The sequence below is a fragment of the Ranitomeya variabilis genome, chromosome 8, assembly GCF_051348905.1.
Source record: "Ranitomeya variabilis isolate aRanVar5 chromosome 8, aRanVar5.hap1, whole genome shotgun sequence".
NCBI classification, from domain to species: domain Eukaryota; kingdom Metazoa; phylum Chordata; class Amphibia; order Anura; family Dendrobatidae; genus Ranitomeya; species Ranitomeya variabilis.
This window is the reverse complement of record NC_135239.1, coordinates 28,379,500-28,399,625: the sequence shown is the minus strand read 5'-3', so window position 1 is coordinate 28,399,625 and position 20,126 is coordinate 28,379,500. Positions and strand designations below refer to the sequence as shown.

General features: G+C 45.9%; 1 protein-coding gene across 1 annotated transcript; it reads left to right on the top strand.

Moving 5' to 3' along the window:
* The first annotated feature begins 599 nt into the window (after positions 1-599).
* Positions 600-16,685, top strand: ZNHIT6 (zinc finger HIT-type containing 6). Its single transcript, XM_077277535.1, has 10 exons — positions 600-927; positions 1,924-1,989; positions 2,065-2,171; positions 3,346-3,431; positions 3,772-3,875; positions 13,667-13,735; positions 14,611-14,691; positions 15,113-15,190; positions 15,525-15,649; positions 16,272-16,685. The coding sequence occupies exons 1-10, from the start codon at positions 839-841 to the stop codon at positions 16,313-16,315; spliced, it is 849 nt and encodes a 282-aa protein (XP_077133650.1). The 5' UTR covers positions 600-838; the 3' UTR covers positions 16,316-16,685.
* The last annotated feature ends 3,441 nt before the right edge of the window (positions 16,686-20,126 follow it).

Genomic DNA, 20,126 nt, shown 5'->3' with positions numbered 1-20,126 from the left:
ATTAGTGGCACAAAGGCATTTAACCCCTTAAAAATAGCTGTTACTTATTCAAATCTGTGAAAATGGGCGATTTGCCCCCTTTGATGCCAGTTTTGATGCCCAGAACCCATTTGTGCCAGGCTGAAGTGATTTGACTTTGATGTGGGGCATCACTAGGTATGTAAATCAGGTGTTAGAACAGTGGCACAAAGGCATTTAACCCCTTAAAAATAGCTGTTACTTATTCTCATGTGTGAAAATTGGTTCTCTGCCCACTTTGATGCCAGTTCTGATGCCCAGAACCCATTTGTGCCAGGCTGGATTGACAGGAACTTGATGTGGGGCATCACAAGGTATGCAAGGCAGGTGTCAGATCAGTGGTACAAAGCCATTTAACCCCTTTAATACCATACCTCAGTGCCCACTTTGATGCCCATTTTTGTGCCAGCCTTCTAATATTTTTATCTGTTTTTAAGTGTATTCACAAGAGGACACATGACCGCATATTATTATATACTCAGAATGGTTCATTTTTATTGAAAAACCTGAAAAAAACAGAAAATAAAAAATAGCCGAATAAGAAACTGCTGAATAAGAAACCAACTTCAGCATCGTAATAGAGCCGGACTGCACTGCAGAGCTCCTACAGGCTTCCTAAGCACCACGTGACCATGCCTCCACCAACCACAACGAGGCCTCGAGATTCGCCAAGGGCATGACGCACTTCCGCCACGCACAAGATGGCCGCCCGTCCTTCTTTCCTTTTCTTCTGCCTCGCCCACAATACGGCCGCGTGAACTTCCTGTTTACATCTCAGCGATCCCGGAAGTAGTCCGCACGTGTGGAAACGGGAGCTGCCATGGAGGGTTTACTGGTCCCTGGTGCAATCGGGACTGAGGGAAAATGGGAACTTACAGTGAGACCGAAGACGAAGATGTCCAGATATAGGTGAGTGCGGACAGCACTGCAAGTCCCAGCATGGCCGGTCTGGCAGTTTGTGATAATGTTGTACTATAGCTGTTATATCCTGGAAAGTCATCAGGTCTCTGTGGATGAACAGACAAAAGTCCCCACAGACGCCTCCAAAATCTGGTAGGAATCTCCCCAGAAGAGCGGGAGCCGTTATATCTGCTCAGGGCGACTCCATAAAAATGTCTGTGATGGGGTCAGAGGAGCCCCAGGAGGACGGGGAGACGAGAGAAGCCCCAGAGTGGGGGGAGGGGGGGGGGGGCGAGAGGAGCCACCGGGGGGGAAGGCGAGAGGAGCCATGGGGGGAGGAGGCGAGAGGAGCCACGGGAGGGGGGAAGGCGAGAGGAGCCACGGGAGAGAGGGGAGGCGAGAGGAGCCACCGGGGGGGGGAAGGCGAGAGGAGCCACCGGGGGGGAAGGCGAGAGGAGCCACCGGGGGGAAGGCGAGAGGAGCCACCGGGGGGAGGAGAGAGGAGCCACGGGGGGGGGGGGGCAAGGCGAGAGGAGCCTCCGGGGGGAAAGGCGAGAGGAGCCTCCGGGGGGGAAGGCGAGAGGAGCCACCGGGGGGGGGGGGGGAAGGTGAGAGGAGCCTCCGGGGGGGGGAGGAGAGAGGAGCCACGGGGGGAGGGGAGGAGAGAGGAGCCACGGGGGGGGGGGGGGGAGGAGAGAGGAGCCACGGGGGGAGGCGAGAGGGAGGGGGAGGTGAGAGCAGCCACGAGGGGAGGAAGGCGAGAGGAGCCACGGGAGAGAGGGGAGGCGAGAGAAGCCACCGGGGGGGGCGGAGGTGAGAGAAGCCCCCGGGGGGGGCGGGGATGCGAGAGAAGCCCCCGGGGGGCGGGGATCTGAGGGAAGCCCCCGGGGGACAGGGAGACGAGAGAAGCCCCAGAGTGGGGGGGGGCACATACTTTAGTCCACATGGTGAATCGCCCATTATGATGACTGTACTGATTTGTGCTTTTTGTGTGTTTTCTCGTAGCTGTGAGACCTGTGGAAGTGACGAGGCAAAATACAAGTGCCCGCGATGTCAGAAGTATTCCTGCAGGTAATGTGTGACATTCACTCTGACTTTCTGTGTTGGGTTCTTTGTTTTCTTCACTATTTCCTTGTCTTCTCTCAGTTTACCATGTGTAAAGAAGCATAAAGTGGACGTTGCTTGCAGCGGAGTCAGAGACAAGACGGCCTTTGTCCCTTTAAGTACATTTAGTGACCTCCATCTACTGAGTGGTAAGTAAAGTGTCCACAGAGCACAGGAGAAGTACAGGAGTATGTCCGCTCACCACTGCACTGAGAGAAATGCCGAAATCTCTCCTGCTTACTTCATTACAAGGCTTGAATAATCAAAGCGCCTCTCCACTAGGGATGTGTTCAGCACTGGGGGGGTGCTTCTGCTGTAAGGTTTCTGCCCCTGTTCTTATACTCGCCCTCCGGTGTCTTATATATACTATGTCTCCACCTTTTATTTCACATTTTACTATATCCGGTAGCATGTTACTAAACCCACTTCTCTCCCAGATCAATGGGCAATAATTTACCATATATTTGGAATTTTAGTAATATGTTGTCATAGGAAAATGAAGCAGGTCTTGATGATCCCTTTACTCCTATATAAATAAATCTCTCTCTGCAGGAAAGCGCACATTCAGTTGTAGAATCCAGTGAGTCTCATGAACCACATTACCCCCTTCTGAGTTTAACCAACTCTGCTGTTTCTAGACATCACATTAAATATTAATTCAACGAATGGCAGTGGTAACTGTTTTACACATGGCATGGTGATACTGCCGTAACAGACGCTGCTCCCGCTTTATCTCTGTCCTGTGCGTTTATTGCTCTGGTCCTTAGCAGCTCACATTAGACACAACTCTGGGAGATGATACATAGACAGGGTGGGCGGATTTTGACTTTCAGCATTGTTATTCGTTTCAACCACTTGATATTGATATTCATCGTGGGCTTCATTGCTGACTTTGTAATGGAGGCCCTGTAACTAGCAATGTTATACAGGGACTTCTCCAGATTAGCTACTCTAGCAACCACAAGCCCACAGGGAGGCCGATTAGACATCGGAGTAACTATATTGGACCCGTAGGTAACTTTGCACTTATTTTTTCTGCATTTTAGTGGAAAGTAGAGTTTTGGGGGGGGGTTATTGTAGCCGGACTCTGGCACCTACAGTATAACTGGTCAGTGGCGCATGATATCGGCTGATTGTGCATAACAGCAATGCTACATTAAAAATGACAAAAGACACTGTTGACACGATTAAGTGGAGACAGAAACCGGACGAGCTTCTCTGCGTACTTTATAATCTGTGTTTCGTGTCGCCCCTTTGAAGACTGGTGCTGCTCCGGGGGCGATTACTTTGTCTCTTACCACTGATCTATAATTTAACCAACAGATTATCGGTTTCTGGAAGATGCCGGCAGGGTGGCAGATGCTGCCATGAGGGATGCCATGCTGACGCGGCAATCAACTGCTAAGTTTGTACGTTTCCGTATTTTATAGTATAGTCTCATCTTACATATTGGCCCCGATTCATCAAGATAGGCGAAAAAGTTGCGAGAATAGGAAAAGAACCAAAATATTAGTGAAAGGTTGCCATTTTTTAAAGCTTTTCACTCCTGACTTCTGGGTTGAAATGCTTTGATGAATCGGGGGCCTATGTGTATTATCCCCTCCCGACTGTGGGATGATGTGCAGTGAATTAGCGCACCTTATCATAATGGATGCAGTACACGTTATATACAGTACACATGAATGCGCGGATATTATATGACATCCCTTACACCGGTTTATTCCTGACGGCTGTGTTCTTGTTCTTCAGTTAAATTATATGAAGAATAGAGCTCGGAAACAAGACATCGATCTCAGGCTGTTACCGATTGGGTTTTCAAAAAGGAAAGCAAATTCTACCTTTTTCCATAAAAAGTAAGTTGGGTATTTCCTGTAATTGTTTAATTCTATATATGAAAATTCAGCTTTTTCAAAAAGTTAGATCCTTCCTCAGTCTGACCTTAAAGAAGTCCAGCAACAAATTCATAACTTGCCATCCCCCCCATCCGGTAACTGATTGGCTGTCACATAAGGCACTACCCTGCGTCTCGGCCTCCTGCTACCGTCTTGGATTATACAGACCATTTATGTAATTGGGAGAAGGTGAACTGTCATCTTCTACATAGGACGCGTCCACATAGGACACATGCTGTTTGTGCAGATTTGATTCTCTGCATTGCAAAGGGGGAAATCTGCTGCAAAAATAATTGACATGGTTTATAATCCACACTTGTCAATTTCTACGGGGTTATTTATCCACATTGTATGGATGAGGTGCGTTAAAACCTCAGCCTCCTTGTTGCTACAGTAACGTGGTTCCTGTGTCCCCCAATGGAGGCTCCAAGAAACAGATTTTACGGTAAGCAACCAAAAATCCTGTTTTTTCACTTGGAAATCTGGACTAACTCTCGTTATTATTATTTATTTATATAGCACCATTAATTCCATGGTGCTGTACATGAGAAAGGGGTTACATACAGGGTTATAAATATCATTTACAGTAAACAAGTTTACAGTGACAGACTGGTACAGAGGGGAGAGGACCCTGTCCTTGCGGACTTACATTCTATGGGATAGTGGGGAAGAGACAGAAGGTCGGAGGTGCAGCAGCTCTGGCGGTGGTGAGGCGGCTGCTCTGGCGATGGCGAGGCGGCAGAATGGTTATTGTAGGCTGTAGGCTTTCTTGAAGAGATGGGTTTTCAGGTTCCGTCTGAAGGATCCGAGGGTGGTGGATAGTCGGATGTGTTGAGGCATGGAATTCCAGAGGATGGGGGATATTCGGGAGAAATCTTGGAGGCGGTTGTTAGCATTCTTGTTGCCTGTGACGTGCCCTAATTATGTGATAGAGCTGTCTAATCATCATCAGTGACTGTAAAAGAAGTTTTATCCCCACAGCGTGGAACAGATCTTGCAATTTGATCGTACAGTAATACCAATACCCATATGAATGACATGCAAAGCCCTATATAATAGCTTGTCCCCAGATCCTGAATCATACTGTTACTGTGCAATGTCCTCAGTCTTGTACAGAGTGATATAAGCCGCAAGAAAAAGGGTAGGGAAGCGACTGACATGTTCAGTTCTAAAGATATTAGCCACTTTCTAGACAAACTTATTTTTTTTCAAGAACCCTAATTGTGCACAGGCAATTGTTAACTCCCCCATTGCTTATCCTAACGCAGCTTTCCAAGACCCCCTGCAACTAATGGACCTGCGACATAAGCAGTGGATGGCAGTAGCTCCCAATATGGCAACGATCACGTAGGCTCCTTGCTCTAATACAGCAGATCATGACTTCTTATGTCTGTGTACAACATCGTAGAACATAAATGTCTGATACGTGTGCCCCCCACCTCCAGAATAGGTGACCCATACCACCAGCCTTGGTCTGGTTTCACTTCTGAACTCCCATAGAAGTGAATGGAAAGACATTCACGAGGCTGCGAGATTTTAGAGCCCCGTTTTAAAGAGATAAATGGAGATCCCTCCTCTGTGACATTTGGGGACCAAATGTCATTTTTTTAGGTAGAAATTTAAAGTCATTCCAAAATGCACTTTTGTATAAATGCAAAATATTTCCAGAGCACCTTTCTATGTAGATTTGAATGTTGTAAATTGTTTTACTGCAAAGACTTCATTTTAATTAATCCTTAAAGAAAAAGTGAAAGCGAAGTAAAACTTCATCCCCTCCGGTTGCTGCAGCGCAGGATTGATCCGAGGAGACCAGATGAGATCTTGTCCACTGGGTGTCTCCCTCCGCGCATCAGATGGAGAGAGACTGACGCGCCGTGCAGACCCAGAACAGAATGACATTGTCTCGAGTCATTGAGGGTTAAAACCTCCCACCCCATACACATTAGATGGAAGTCCTCTGAAAAGACAGTCATCTCTTGTGTATGGGGGGTGTTCGGGTCAGGCAGAGGATTTACCCCCTTGGACCACCCTGCACCCATTAGGTATAACGCCATGAATCAGCATTGCTTTCCATCTCCTATATACAGAGGTCGCTAACCTGTTGCTTCCCAGCTGCTGTGAAACCACAACTTCCAGCATGCCCTGACAGCTCTAGAACTTGGTGCTGCATGGGGAAAAAGTAGTATAACATGGCTCCAAATGAATGGGTAACTTTATGATTCACATCTGTACCTCGGAACGAAAATTGATGTTCATGGCTGCTCTCTGCTTTGACTAATGGGTTCTCACACTTAAAAGGGTTAATCCCATTTTCATAACTCGGTATTGTCAGATAGCGCTCGAAAATACAAGCAATTTTGCAACTTAATGCTTATTAAAATCTTCAGCTGTTCTTAAGATATTCACACTTTTACTGCTCATCGCCCTGGAGACCGACCTCCGCTGCTAGACAGCAGAACATACGCAGCGCTTAAAAGTTCTCTCCTATAAAGCTTGTAAATGCTGTTGTAGGGCTGACCAGGATCACTGGAGCCCAGCCAGCTTTGGCTACGTTCACATTTGCGGTGTGCGCCGCAGCGTCGCCGCCGCAACGCACAGCGCAAATGTGAACACATGCACAACGCTGCTTTTTGCGCCGCATGCGTCCTTTTTTCCATTGATTTTGGACGCAGCAAAAATGCAACTTGCTGCGTCCTCTGCGCCCCGACGCGGGCGCCGCAGGGACGCATGCGGCGCAAAAAGCAAGTGCACCGCATGTCCATGCGCCCCCATGTTAAATATAGGGGCGCATGATGCATGCGGCGCCGCTGCGGTGCCCGACGCTGCGGCGCTAGCCGCGAATGTGAACGTAGCCTTTCTGCGCAGAAAGTAGCGGTGGTCGGTCTCCTAGGCAACGAGAGTTAAACAAAAGTGTTAATATCTCAAGAACGGCTGCAAAATTTAACAAGCAGTAAATTGCAAAAGTGCTTGTTTTTCTAAGCACTATTCGTTTATCAAGATGAGATTAACCCTCTAAAATGCCCCATGCCCTTATAATGTGTAAGTTATACACGCTTCGCCCTTTTATACGAGTGTTGGGTCATCAAAGATTTTTAGTCGGTTATATGCACAACTCCCGCTGTTGTTCTCTGTTATCAGCAGTTTTTCTTCTCGTTTCTTGGATTTTTTTTTTTTTTAAATTGAAAGTAATAGAAAGATTTCGGGTTGTGCGTTCCTCCTGTGAAATCGGTGTCTTGCTGTGACAGGCCAGGATTCCAGTCCTTCTGTTTGCTCTGTGTCTGTTTAGCGATTGTCGCAGGAATTCGGGACAGTGTGTAAGTTGTATCGCAGTTGGTTCAGACCATTCGCACCTCGATGACACCTATATTAAGATGTTGTCTGCTGAGTGGAGAGTAACCCCAGGATGTGAAATGTAATGGTCCTCTGCCAAATTAAACTGAATTGACAGCCAATTCTTCTTCTCCGCTACAACCTGAGCGCGGCTCTGTGCAAATCTCCGTCTAAGGGAAACGTGCAAATTCCTGGCAAACATAGGAATTCATTCATGTGTCCGAGGCCCGAGCACCGCAGCTTCTAGAGCCGTCCAGCAAACAGAGGGCCCTTAGTGGTGAGGGCCGGAGAGGGGGGATGTTACTGCGGCCGGCTCAGATGTGGGAAACCGTGGTATTAATGGAGTTATGTACTCAGGTATGGACGCCCGGGGGGCTCTGATCCTAAAAAATAACGAAAATATAAACAGGGTCAGAGACTGTGCCTGTGTGTGGCTCCGCACAAATAAGTGTATTTATGCCCGTGTGTGGTGTGTATATCATCAGGTAAGTGAAAGAAGCCATGGAAAATGGGGAAGCATGGCGAGAACCGGCCTGCGGAGAATGCAAGGGTCGGGCACGGCGGGACGGAGAGAATCAGAATATATAATATTCCAATCCCTATACTTTCCCCAAAAAAGAAAGGACAGCTTGAGTAATCATGATCAACATGACATCAGCACCGCAGAGTAGCAGCGGAGACTCAGTGCTGGACCCGGGAAGGGTGAGTAAAGCAACCCTTTATTTTATTTTTTTCTAAACCCTTTTTTTTTATTATTAAAAAAGAAGAAAAAAGCATTATTCTCATATTGTTTTGTGAGTAAAGTTGCAGAGTGCTTGAAAAGACAAGTAACTTTCCCATTATTAATTTGCAATTTGCAAGTCCTTTCCTGAAGAATTTTACTTTTTGATGCTCGTTGCCCAAGTTACCGTCCACCGTCGCAGTCTAGCAGCGGTGGCTAAACATGAGCTTTTTGCTGCGCAGCTTGTAAGCGCTGCTCTGGAGCTGATTGTATCTCTAGATCCGGACTGTTTTAATACTCCTCCGATGGCGGCATCAGAGACTGAAGTGCAACAAGGTACAATGGCCAGAGCTGTCAAACAGGAGCGCACCCACTGCGGCAAGGAGGAGGTCGGGGAGGTGGGTGCTTCTGAAGATAGAGGATGAATTAACCCCTTTAAAGCGATATTTATCCTTTTTTTTTTTTTTACCTATTTTGTCACTGCCCGAAAATGAAATATTGTCAAAGGGACCTGTGACCACTGCAGTGATGATCCCTACAGAAAAGGACTATGGTACATGTACGTGTATCCGGGTGTCATCCCTGTAATAGGAAGCAGAGACTGGTGGTCAACCAGCAAGCAACCCGGTGTATCTCAGACCCCCAAAATTTGATGTTAAAGGGAACCTTTCATGTATCCGACCACTGCTGTAGTAATGGAAAACCCCTTTAAGCTCAGTGGCGTGCTCGGTCTCCTCCCATAGAGGATGATGGCAGGACCCCAGCGCTGAATGACCCCCCCCCCATTCCTACAATGTGTGAGATGAGCAGAGCCCTTTTGATGTGACCCGGGGCTCGGCACGTTCTCGCTGGATCGGGATGTGGCTCATTAATCCTCACCCTTCTCGGTTGGCGGTGCGTGCGGTCTGAGGTCTGGCCCCTGTCTGGTCATATCTGCAATATTTACTGTTCTCCACGTACAGCCAATGTCTTCCTTTTCTGCCCACTGACCACATCAGCAGGACGTGGCCGTTCCCTCTGCGAGGCCAGACGCACGTGTTCATACCATGAGGATGTGGTCGGGGGTTTAAGACACAGAGCTAAGGAAACAAAATGGCGACAGGACGTGTCCAGATGCAAGAATCCTCTCTGGCCGCAGGGAAGACTTGGCAACTGGGGTTAGTTTCGCAGCAAATATGTTAAATGTGGATTTTTTGTTTTCTTTATTTCTTTCTCTCATTGCCAAAATGTCACCTGAGCTGGAATCTTATGCTAAAAGCAATTACAGAGGATGCAGAGCACAACCTAGTAGCCACACGGGAGCTGCAATACCACTCGCAGCCTGTGGACTCGCATGGCGCTGTTTTTAGATGTTCTAGTAATCCTGACAATCCATTTTATTTTTTGCCAGGTCCATAGTTATAGTAGACTGGACTATGGGATGTGATATCGGCACGACTCATGGACGGACTGTGTCGTAATTTTTTCCCCCTCACTTGCTGATTGGACAGTGCACGGCGCTGATAATATTGCACTGACTCGTGCCTGCCGGGACGTGTGCGCAGCTCCCAGGTATTGTGGATGCTTCTGGGCAGGCACCAGACAATGCAATAACTTCTCAGTGCAGAATTGGAGTCTGAGCAATAATTTTGGAAGCATTGATGCCCAGATCTTACCATGACTTGCCGAGGATTTAAGTCGCCGTGTAACTTACGACCTGCTGATCACGATGCATTGTTTCCATTATCAGCCATGAGGAGGTGCACAATCTGCAGAAATCTTGCGCTTCGGCGGACTTTCATCTTCTGTGTCTGACCACCATAAGACCGGTCATAATATGTAATCCTAATAGAGAAGATATTTATCAGGACCCAAATAAAACCTTGGAACAAGGAATGTATACAACAAGAAGTGACACTTTATTTACCCTAAACATTTACATCAAATAGATAAAAATGGATGCCTCATGTCAGACTATGAAGACACAGCAAAAGGAGACTACATGTAGCACATTGACAGTATTGTAGTAGCATGAGTTGACACCACGATACTGGATAGATTATTCCTGGGTCTCCCACCCCAACACGCGTTTCGACGATTCTTCTTCTACAGTACTGTCAATGTGCTATATGTAGTGGCATGCAATATATAATATGATCTGTTACATCCTGGGTAGAAAACCAAGGAATGCTGCATCTCCCACCCCGACGCGCATTTCGATGATTCTTCTTCTACAATACTGTCAATGTGCTATATGTAGTGGCACGCAATAATATGATCTGTTACATCCTGGGTAGAAAGCTAAGGAGTGCTGTATCTCCGCATAATTGTAAAGTGCTGCGGAATATGTTGGCGCTATATAAATAAAAATTATTATCTCCCACCCCGACGCGCGATTTGACGATTCTTCTTCTACAATACTGCCAATGTGCTATACGTAGTGGCATGCAATAATCTGATCCGTTACATTGCTGTATGCATTGCACGTTCGATAGTAGCCACATCTGATTCCCCATGCACTGAGCCACTTTATGACTATTTGGTCTTCTAATTTATTTACATGTACATACCTCTATATAATTTTATAGCCTCTTTTATTTATCTTGTGGTCACGTGCACCTTTTGAATGCTATAAAAGGCACTTAGCGTATGATTGGTAATTCTGGTATTGTCAGTATAGTGAAATATTTTATTTGTTCAGCCAAATGTGCAGGTGACTCCTGCAACCACTTGGCCTAATGCAACTTTACATGTCGCCTATAGAAGGGAGTTAGTCTCTTTTGCTGTGTCTTCATAGTCTGACATTATTCATCCATTTTTATCTATCTGATGTAAATAAATAAAATGTTGCTTATTGTTGTATGCATTCCTTGTTCCCCGGTTTTCTTTGGGTTCTGATAAATATATGTAGATGCGGAGTGTAACCTTTGTGGTTGTTTATGGACTAATGTGTATGCTCTGATAGAGAAGATGCATATTTTGCTTTAAAAAGAAAAAGAGAAATATGAAATCCTTCAAAGCAACGTTGAGGTTTTCCAGTGTTTTGCTGCATACCAGGGGCGGAAACCAAATGGAAATAAGTGAGCGGTTTTTTTTTCTTCTGGGTTTGCAAGACTCGGACTCATTGCTTCACAAACATTACAACTTTCCAAAGGAATCTGCGCGGCTGCTGGCAGCCCACATTCTTCCCATGTGCCGGGTCCGGCATGCAGGCGGCTCACACAAGCCTCTTGTACGACTCGTGTTTGTTCTGGGAAACCGACCTGGAACCAAAACATCAGATCGAGTGTTAAAAGATGTATTTAGATGAAAACGGCGGCTTCTACGTGGATATTTACAGACAAGGTCTGCTTGTCCTGGCGCTCGCTGCCCCCCACCATTAGCAGATTGGCCCGGGTTGTTTGGGGTGTTGCTTCTGCTGGCGGCGGACACACACGTGGGTACTACAGGGCTCAGCCGTCCTCCAAGCTGGAGGACAGAGTGCTGTACGGTGCACGGAGGGTTTCCACATCTTATCCATGTCTGTCAGAGCGCGGAGAACTCGTATCATTCGTAGATTTTTATTAATTTTTTGGCTATTTAAAGGGATTTCTACTTTTAAGAAATTGGTTAAAATAAGCAGAGCAGATGCTCACGCTACTCGGGTCTGTGTTTTGGCTGCAGCGGTCACTTTACGTTAACCGCGTGCATCACCAGTCATTGAGATCAGCCGTCCACCTCAGCACGGTCGTTAAGCTAATAGATTGGCTGCAGCGGTCACTTTACGTTAATCGCATGCATCACCAGTCATTGAGATCAGCCGTCCACCTCAGCACGGCCGTTAAGCTAATAGATTGGCTGCAGCGGTCACTTTACGTTAATCGCATGCATCACCAGTCATTGAGATCAGCCGTCCACCTCAGCACGGCCGTTAAGCTAATAGATTGGCTGCAGCGGTCACTTTACGTTAACCGCGTGCATCACCAGTCATTGAGATCAGCCGTCCACCTCAGCACGGCCGTTAAGCTAATAGATTGGCTGCAGCGGTCACTTTACGTTAATCGCATGCATCACCAGTCATTGAGATCAGCCGTCCACCTCAGCACGGCCGTTAAGCTAATAGATTGGCTGCAGCGGTCACTTTACGTTAACCGCGTGCATCACCAGTCATTGAGATCAGCCGTCCACCTCAGCACGGCCGTTAAGCTAATAGATTGGCTGCAGCGGTCACTTTACGTTAATCGCATGCATCACCAGTCATTGAGATCAGCCGTCCACCGTGAAGCTAAGTGATTGGCTGCAGCGGTTATACACACTGTCGACATAACACCAATACTGCAGCCAAAACGCAGAGACCTGAGCAGCAGCAGGGAGCCGATGCTGGACCCAGGCGGGGTGGGTGAGCGCCTGCTCTGTTTATTTTGGAGTGTTTCCTTTAATCATAATTGCGCAAAAGCAGAAATTTGTACTTTAAAAAAATATATATTTTTGTTCTTGGATTAGTCATTGACTGGAAACCTAAATATTCTTTTTTTTTTCCGGAAAATGAGAGTTTGGAGCTCGCTTAGGAGCGGTGTTTCTTACAGGATGCATAGTGACGAGCCGCTCACCTACATGAACTGGACAGATACTGTCCTGAATATTGGCCATAAAGGAGTCCATTCATTAGTTACAATCTAGAAAACTGAGGAAGTGTCCGAATCCTCGATCCCTCTGCCGACAATCCGCTGATCGCAGACGCTGCCGCGGCTCAGACCTAGCACAGCGCCGCACACTGTGTAGTGGCCATTAGTGTTACTGCAGCACACTCCTTTAAGTTAATAAGGAACATCTGCAGTCCTGTCCAGGACCACAAAGCATTTCAGAGGTGTTTGTGATTATGGTTAGAAATCATTTTGCAGTTGGGTGTCATTGCAAATTTTGCACTGTTTTTTTTTTTTTTTTTTTTTTTTTTTCTTTTTCTCAGGCTCCTTTTTTTTTTTTTTTGTAGAGAAAAGCCCAGAAAAATAGTAATAAGTGTTAAACTTCTGCCAGATGGGTATGTGGAGCTCACTGACAGATTCTCAGTTAACTCATTCTGCACCTAACAATAGATAATACATTTCAGAAGCGACTGAAAGCAAACGGTGCACAATTGTTAATATCCTTTTTAGCGTCCCTGTCCAGGAAAGTAGTTTTCTGCTGATACATGATGGTTAGATCTCGGTGGTAATACCACGCACAACCTGTGGACAAGAGTGGCGCCATTGCTACTAACATAAAAAAAAATAAAGTTCAGTTTGACCTATTACATAATATTATTTAGCAGTCTGCGTGTTTTCCAGACGTACATAGAAATAATGTGTTCCTTTATAACTGGGCCTGGGCAGTGCCATGTGAGGCGGCATCAAAAGCCTCGTCTGTCCACGGAGAGACAAGTGACGCGTGTGGGAGAAGAAGCCGACAGCTCCCGGAGCCAGGAGTCGGGGCGTTTCAGTAACATTACATCAGGACGGGCCGCTCCTTGGCCGAGAGTCCAGTCTGCAGCCCAGAAAGCCGCGTTTTATAACCCTCGGGTGCAGGGACGTGACGGCCGTGCCACAGACAGGCCTAGCAACCAAATATTGCTCGGGTTTAGCTGCGAAGCACATGGGCCGGGCCGGACCTCGTCACTTATGATCATAGACTTATATATATAGAAATCTCCCTCCGACGTATGTAAGAAAAGCCGGGTCTTACGTCATGTCCTTGTCTCTCCTTCTAGAGAACAAAGATTTTACTGGCAATTACAGCTCCAGTTTCCGCAGAGTCGGGCCGAGTACACGGAAAAGAGGTAATTATTTATAGTAATATGTAATAATTTTAGTATTTTTTTTTTTTTATTTTATGAACCAAATTATGTCATCGTCCATTTTTCCTACAAAACATAATGAATACAGTACAGGAATTTTTCTGGTTCCCAAAATCACAGTCCCTTTGCTGCAGCTTCTATAAACAAAGAAAATATACTCTACTTTCCCCGGGTCTCTGCTTCTTCTGCTAGAATCTGTAATCGTCTGCAGCGGTCACATCAACAGTGCTGCAGCGCTGAAATCACATAAACGGTGCTGCAGCGCTGACGTCGCATCAACGGTGCTGCAGCGCTGACGTCGCATCAACGGTGCTGCAGCGCTGACGTCGCATCAACGGTGCTGCAGCGCTGACGTCGCATCAACGGTGCTGCAGCGCTGACGTCACATAAACGGTGCTGCAGTGCTGAAATCACATCAACGGTGCTGCAGCCCTGATGTCACATCAACGGTGCTGCTGTGCTGAATTCACATAAACGGTGCTGCAGCCCTGACGTCACATCAACGGTGCTGCAGCCAATCAAATCATTGAACTTAGTGGCTCATGCCGTGATTGTCTGAAACGCTATCAACAGCGACATCGGCGCTGCAGACAATAACAGATACCAAGAGCAGCAGCGGTGACTCAAAGCCTGACCTAGGGAGGGTGAGTAAAGTACAGATTGTATTTGTTTTTGGTTTGTTTTTGTTTTTTTTTTACAATCCAGTGTACGATAGGAGGCACAATTGAGAGGGGCGAAGGCTGAGTGACAAAATGACTCCCAGTGGTTAAAAAAATGGCTGCTGTAACTTGACTAGATCTACGGGAAGGTAGCTCATGTTCAAATAGTTATTTGTTTCTTCTTGTCTGTTTTTGTAGGGTACCAGATAGTAAAATTGTCAATGAGATCCTAAAAACCTACATTGATCCGGCCGAGTCTGATCCAATCATTCGTCAAAGGTATGTATTAATTGTGAGTCTCCATTATTTTCTATGTACCGCTGTTTCAGGTTTTTTACCTCTCATCAGTGCCTAATAGAAGACTGATTGGAGTCTAAGGGATAAAGTTGGCACAGGGAGATTTATAGGCCACGCAATGTCACGTGGCAAGGCTTTTTAAAGGGTAGATACTGACTAGGGTTGTTACCTCCAAAACGAGGAGTTAGAGACTGTAATCACATCCTCTTTGAAGAGTCTATTTGTTTAATTTCCCAGCTTAGACTTCTTAATCACCCTTTTCCTAATTAAGACCCTCGGGGGAGTGGGGGGTGAGGGGTAAACTGCAGACTGCAATATGGTAGATAAAGCCAACCACTAACCGTCGTATAACCATAAGGACTATTTCTGGACGGTTAATCACCACTTCCTACTTGTCTTCCAGGCTAAGAGAATATGTGCAGTCGCCATCTGATGTGACGGTGCTTATGATGGCTGCAAGGAAGGCTCCTGGTCCAGACAGGTATGGTCACACTGCTAATGTGAATATCCCAAAGGGGTTGTCTACTTGAAACCCAGCACCTTTAAATGTGTCTAAAATAGGAAATTGTATATATTTATAACATACCTGTATTACGAAAAGAGCCCAGATGTGACGAAGTGGGTCGGGTTCAGCATTTCCAGTTTAAGCTTGTGGTCGATATAGCAGGGAGCTTTCTGTATCGCCCCTGTATCATGTATGTACGGCGGTCTTACGATAATTAGCTTTGGAAGGGTCATCAGTATGGAATCGGAGGGGTAACCTTCGTAGTTGCGCTGCTTCCTTTGCTCTTAAAATAAGTTTCTTGTTTTTCTAGGTACTATGAGCTGGACTCCAGTAAAAGTCTTCTAGAGAACCTCAGACACAAAACGGTCATTGAGTACCCAACTCTTTACGTGGCATTAAAGGATTTTACAAAGGATATTCTGCTGGTCGGTCAAGGTGGGTAGATGTGGAGACTTGTGCTTTTTTTAATACTTTAAATCAAGTTTTATTAACATAATATTTATTTTCTGAAATTGTAATTCTCACCCTGGCCACTGGAGCACCCAAGAGGCTGACATTATGTGTTTTCGGCTTTGCTGTATAGACTGGGACATGGCAGCAGAGTTATGTCTCAGGGTATTTGACAGATCCGCTGCTGGAGGCGTAGAGAAGACCACACTATGCAGACACATAAGGCCCTGTATGCATCTCTCCTGCCCCTTTCTGGTTTCCCGGAGAGAAGCAGCGCTTCCTGTCCATGGGGAAGTGTAACCCGGTTTGTCAGATATGCTGTCCCCAGGATTCCGCCTGTTTTACGTTCTTCTGGGCACAGCGCAAAGTAAAATTGCTTTTAAATTGAAGGCAGGGGAGGTTTGGAGGACATTAACCGAACTTTTCCTTTCTACTGCTATTTTTCTAAAACATTTTGGATTAACGGAGAATATTTTTAGACTTTTTTTTTTTTCCTGCTCAAAGCTTGGAGATGCTGAGTTTTTGGTGGGCGCCATTATTTTGGGATACACAATATCTATATGTCATTCTGTACATGCAGATGACAAACTGTTCTTTGTCTTTTCAGCAAACGAGCCGTCACCATCCGTATCACAGGGAAAAGCAGATTAGGAAAGAGCAGTGCTAGCCGGAGGGAAGAAAACCTGTCTGTGACCACGGTTTGCCCAGGTGTTAATGTTGAGTGTCGCTGACCAATACGGACACACATGATGGGGGTGATTATTGGTTATTACCCCTGGAAGAACTTCGGTTTATAATGTTTGCTTTTTTAAAAAAATAATTTTTTTTTTTTTTTTACCCAAAGTTATATGGATTGTTTTGAATTGGTTTTTTTGTTTGTTTGTTTTTGGTTATTAACAAGAATTTAATATTAAGAAAACAAATTGTCTTGTACCTTCATTATAGACTTTGATTTATGAGTGCATACTGTAAAAATAATTGCCTTTCTCAAGCCTTGTTATTAAAGGGATTGTCAATCTCCCTTCCTATTGAAGTGAATAGAAGCAAAGCTGCACTTCCCATTAATGGCCACTAGACAGTGCTGTTCGTGGCTTATTGTCACAGCCAACCCCAGCTGATCGTCATGTGTTCCGGGTGTCGGACCGCCGCCGATCTGATCCATATCAAAGTAGAGGGCAAGGCCCTGGGCTATCCCATTCTAGCTTTAGTGACTGAAGCTCTTTTCTTGCATTCTGAAAAGTTTCTTTGTGCATGAATTTCTCACAAATTTACAAGATCTCTGCTTGCACTCATTGAATGGAAATCATTGACAGAAACATCCGTCCTGGTCATGTGGTAGACACCGGATCCACGGGTTGTTATGCCATTCAACCTCCATGGGGGATGAGTAATTAAAAATACAGCAATGGACATGGACGAATAAATCCGCAGGGAAAACGCAGTGTTTTTGCCCTGCGGATTTATCAAAATGAGTGCGGAAAAATCCGCACACCATTCCGCAGCGTGTGCACATAAGCCTAAAGAGTACGGTTTTCCCCGGAAGAGAGATTTTCTAAATGTCCATGGCAAAATATTGTTAAATCGGCAGCAAGTTGTCTTTTTAATGGCTTTATATGATTACAATAATGAAGGCTTAAAGGTGGGATAGGTCCTAAATATCAGTTTAGTGCGGTCCGACACCCCCACCAATTGGTTGACTTAGGTTGCAGCGGCACCGCCACCCAAAAAAAGAAAAATTATGTACCCCAAAATGAGACCAATAAAAACTACAGCTCTGCGCACAAGGAACAAACACTTACAGAGCTCAAGTTGAGTCACAGAAAATGGCGACACAAAGCGAGATCTAGGTTTTTACATATTATTTTTTGTTGCACATTTCTGATGTTTTTTAACTACTCAATTAAAAGAAAGTTCATTATTACCATAATCCTACTGACCTGGAGAATCCTTTTGCCAGGTCATTTTTAATGTACGATGAACGTCCAAAAAACAATGACAAAATTCTGTTTTTTTTTTGTTGTCACAACTTTTAAAACTTTTTCTTTTCACTACATTATATGGTAAAATAGGTAGTGTCTTTCAAAACAACGCAAAAAACAAACAAACCCATGTACGGTTATGGTGATGGACCAGTAGATAAGATAAGGCTCTTGGAAGAAGTAGAGAAAAAACAAAATGCAAAAAAAAAAATCTGTCCCATCAGGAATGGGTTGAAATTGATGATGAGCAAGCGTGCTGGGATAAGGTGTTATCTGAGCATGCTCTGGCGCCAACCAAGTGATTTCGACGTGCTTGAATAATATGTTCCCACGCCTGTTCGACAGCCACATCACATTCATAGTTTACCTGTTTGTTAGCTGCAATACATGCAGGGATTGCCTATCGAACAACCACGAGACGTGCAGCTGCGGGGACTCAAACATATTATTCCAGCACCCCAGACACTCGGTCAGCACCCGAGCATGCTCAGATAACACCTTATCCGAGAACGTTCGCTCATCACTAGTTGAAATGCTTTTCCTTTGTAAAAAGAAAAATAAAATAAAGTTCTAGGGACGCGCTAATCCTGCAGTCTTAGGGACGGGATTAAAAATTGTGATCCCAGTCATTCCGATGACTAGTAAGTCCACACACCCTGACAAACTATGCATCTTCTTGTGCGGCGGTTTCGAAAGAGAATATCTTCATTTTTTTTTTTTTCCATTAAAAATGTCTTCTCCCCTTTCATCTGCACATTCCTACTGCCCATGTGCTCTGGATTTAGTGCCACAGTAAAGTCGCTGCGGCCGTCAGCAGAAGGTTTTATTAGATTCCTGTGATCTTCCACCATGTTAGAAATAATTGTTTTGCAGCCATTGCTGCCCGTGATGAGGGGCCTGGATGGTGACCTGCATTTTTCTCACAACCGGATGTAAATTTCACCCGCTAAGCACCGATCACATCTCCTGCGTGTGAATATTTGCCTTTCACTGTAATTACTTGTAATGGTGGTAAGTGGATTTATCGTATCAGGATGTAAAAACAACCCCCAAATGGGCAAAGCAAAAAAAATACAACTCTGTTCGCTACAAAAAGGAGACTTGGATTATCCGTACCGCTGCCGAGACTTCCCAGAGAAGAGGGCACCACGTGCCGGTCCTGCCTTGCTCTTCTCGGACTGATCCATCCGCAAGTTCAGAAGTCTCTGACCTTTTTGTTGGTTGCAAACCACTTTTTTAAAGGGAATCTGTCACCTCAAATTGGCGGGCTATGTAAATGCCCTGTGTCCGGTCCGATAGGCAGTGCTTCCTCTTCTTTCTTCCACCCCATCCTTCCCCGCTGTCTGCAATATTTTCTGGAATTTGAGTAGGTGCCCTCCGTAGTTCGCGCGTGCGCAAGGCAATCTTGTCTCGCGAACCCACAGTATGCTTTGCCCAACTGTGGGCAAGGCCAAAAAGCATTACTGTGCATGTGTCGGTACACTATGTCCCGGAACACAGCGAAATACTTCCGGAACATAGTGTGCCGGCGCATGCGCAGTAATGCTTTTTGGCTTTGCCCGTAGTTAGGCAAAGCATACTGCGCGTGCGCCAGACAAGATTGCCTTGCACACGCGCGAACTATGGAGGACACCTATTCAAATTCCAGAAAATATTGGCAACAGCGGGGAAGGATGGGGTGGAGGAAACACCGCCCATCGGACCGGAGTCAGGGCATTTACATAGCCCACCAATTTGAGGTGACAGACTCAACTTAAAGGGAATCTATCGGCACCAAATAACTGATCAAACCAAGCACAGGCGCTCGATGCACCCTCTGCTTGGCTGCAGCGGTTCCCTGCACCTTTCCACCTACTTTTTTGCCTTTATATAAGCCCTTGTCTTCTATGATTGTCAGCTTTGACTTTACAGGAACCAGAGATAGACTGGAAAATGAATAGATGGGAAGGTGCCATGAACCAGCTTGTGCAGCCAGGGGAGAGAGGTTTTCTGAACACTCATTGCTGGTACTGTGTGAATCTGGCCTTACAGATAATGTTGGGAACCCCTTGCCCTAAGGGATCGAGAACATGAGAGTATTTCAGGTCAGTGATACTTTTGTGTGCCGGGAAGGGTTGTCTAACTATTTAGGACATTATGGGGCTATTAGGGGATATTGTGAAAGGGGCATAGAATAGGGAGGGACAGTGGGGTGGCAGAGATATGGATGGGGCAGTGTGTGGGGGACATTATGGAGAGGGGTTGTGTGGGAAGTATTTTGCAGGGGGGGATACATAGAGGGACAGTGTGGGGGATATTATACAGATGGGCGGAGTAGGGCAAGTCTGGAGAGATCTCATACCGTCTGTTACATGGAGGCAAGAGATGGGATTGACTCCAGTTAGCGAAAGATGCCACTTATAAGGTATCTGGATTAAAATCCTGCAGAGCACTCAAGGTCCCCTGCTCACGTCAGCCTCACATGTCCAGGGCTGTTTGAAGTT

Excerpts from the sequence above, each read along its gene's own strand:
- ZNHIT6 (XM_077277535.1), top strand. The coding sequence starts at position 839 with ATGGAGGGTTTACTGGTCCCTGGTGCAATCGGGACTGAGGGAAAATGG. Across the intron at positions 3,432-3,771 it reads GGCAATCAACTGCTAAGTTT|TTAAATTATATGAAGAATAG; the intron begins GTACGTTTCCGT and ends CTTGTTCTTCAG. Across the intron at positions 14,692-15,112 it reads GATCCAATCATTCGTCAAAG|GCTAAGAGAATATGTGCAGT; the intron begins GTATGTATTAAT and ends CTTGTCTTCCAG.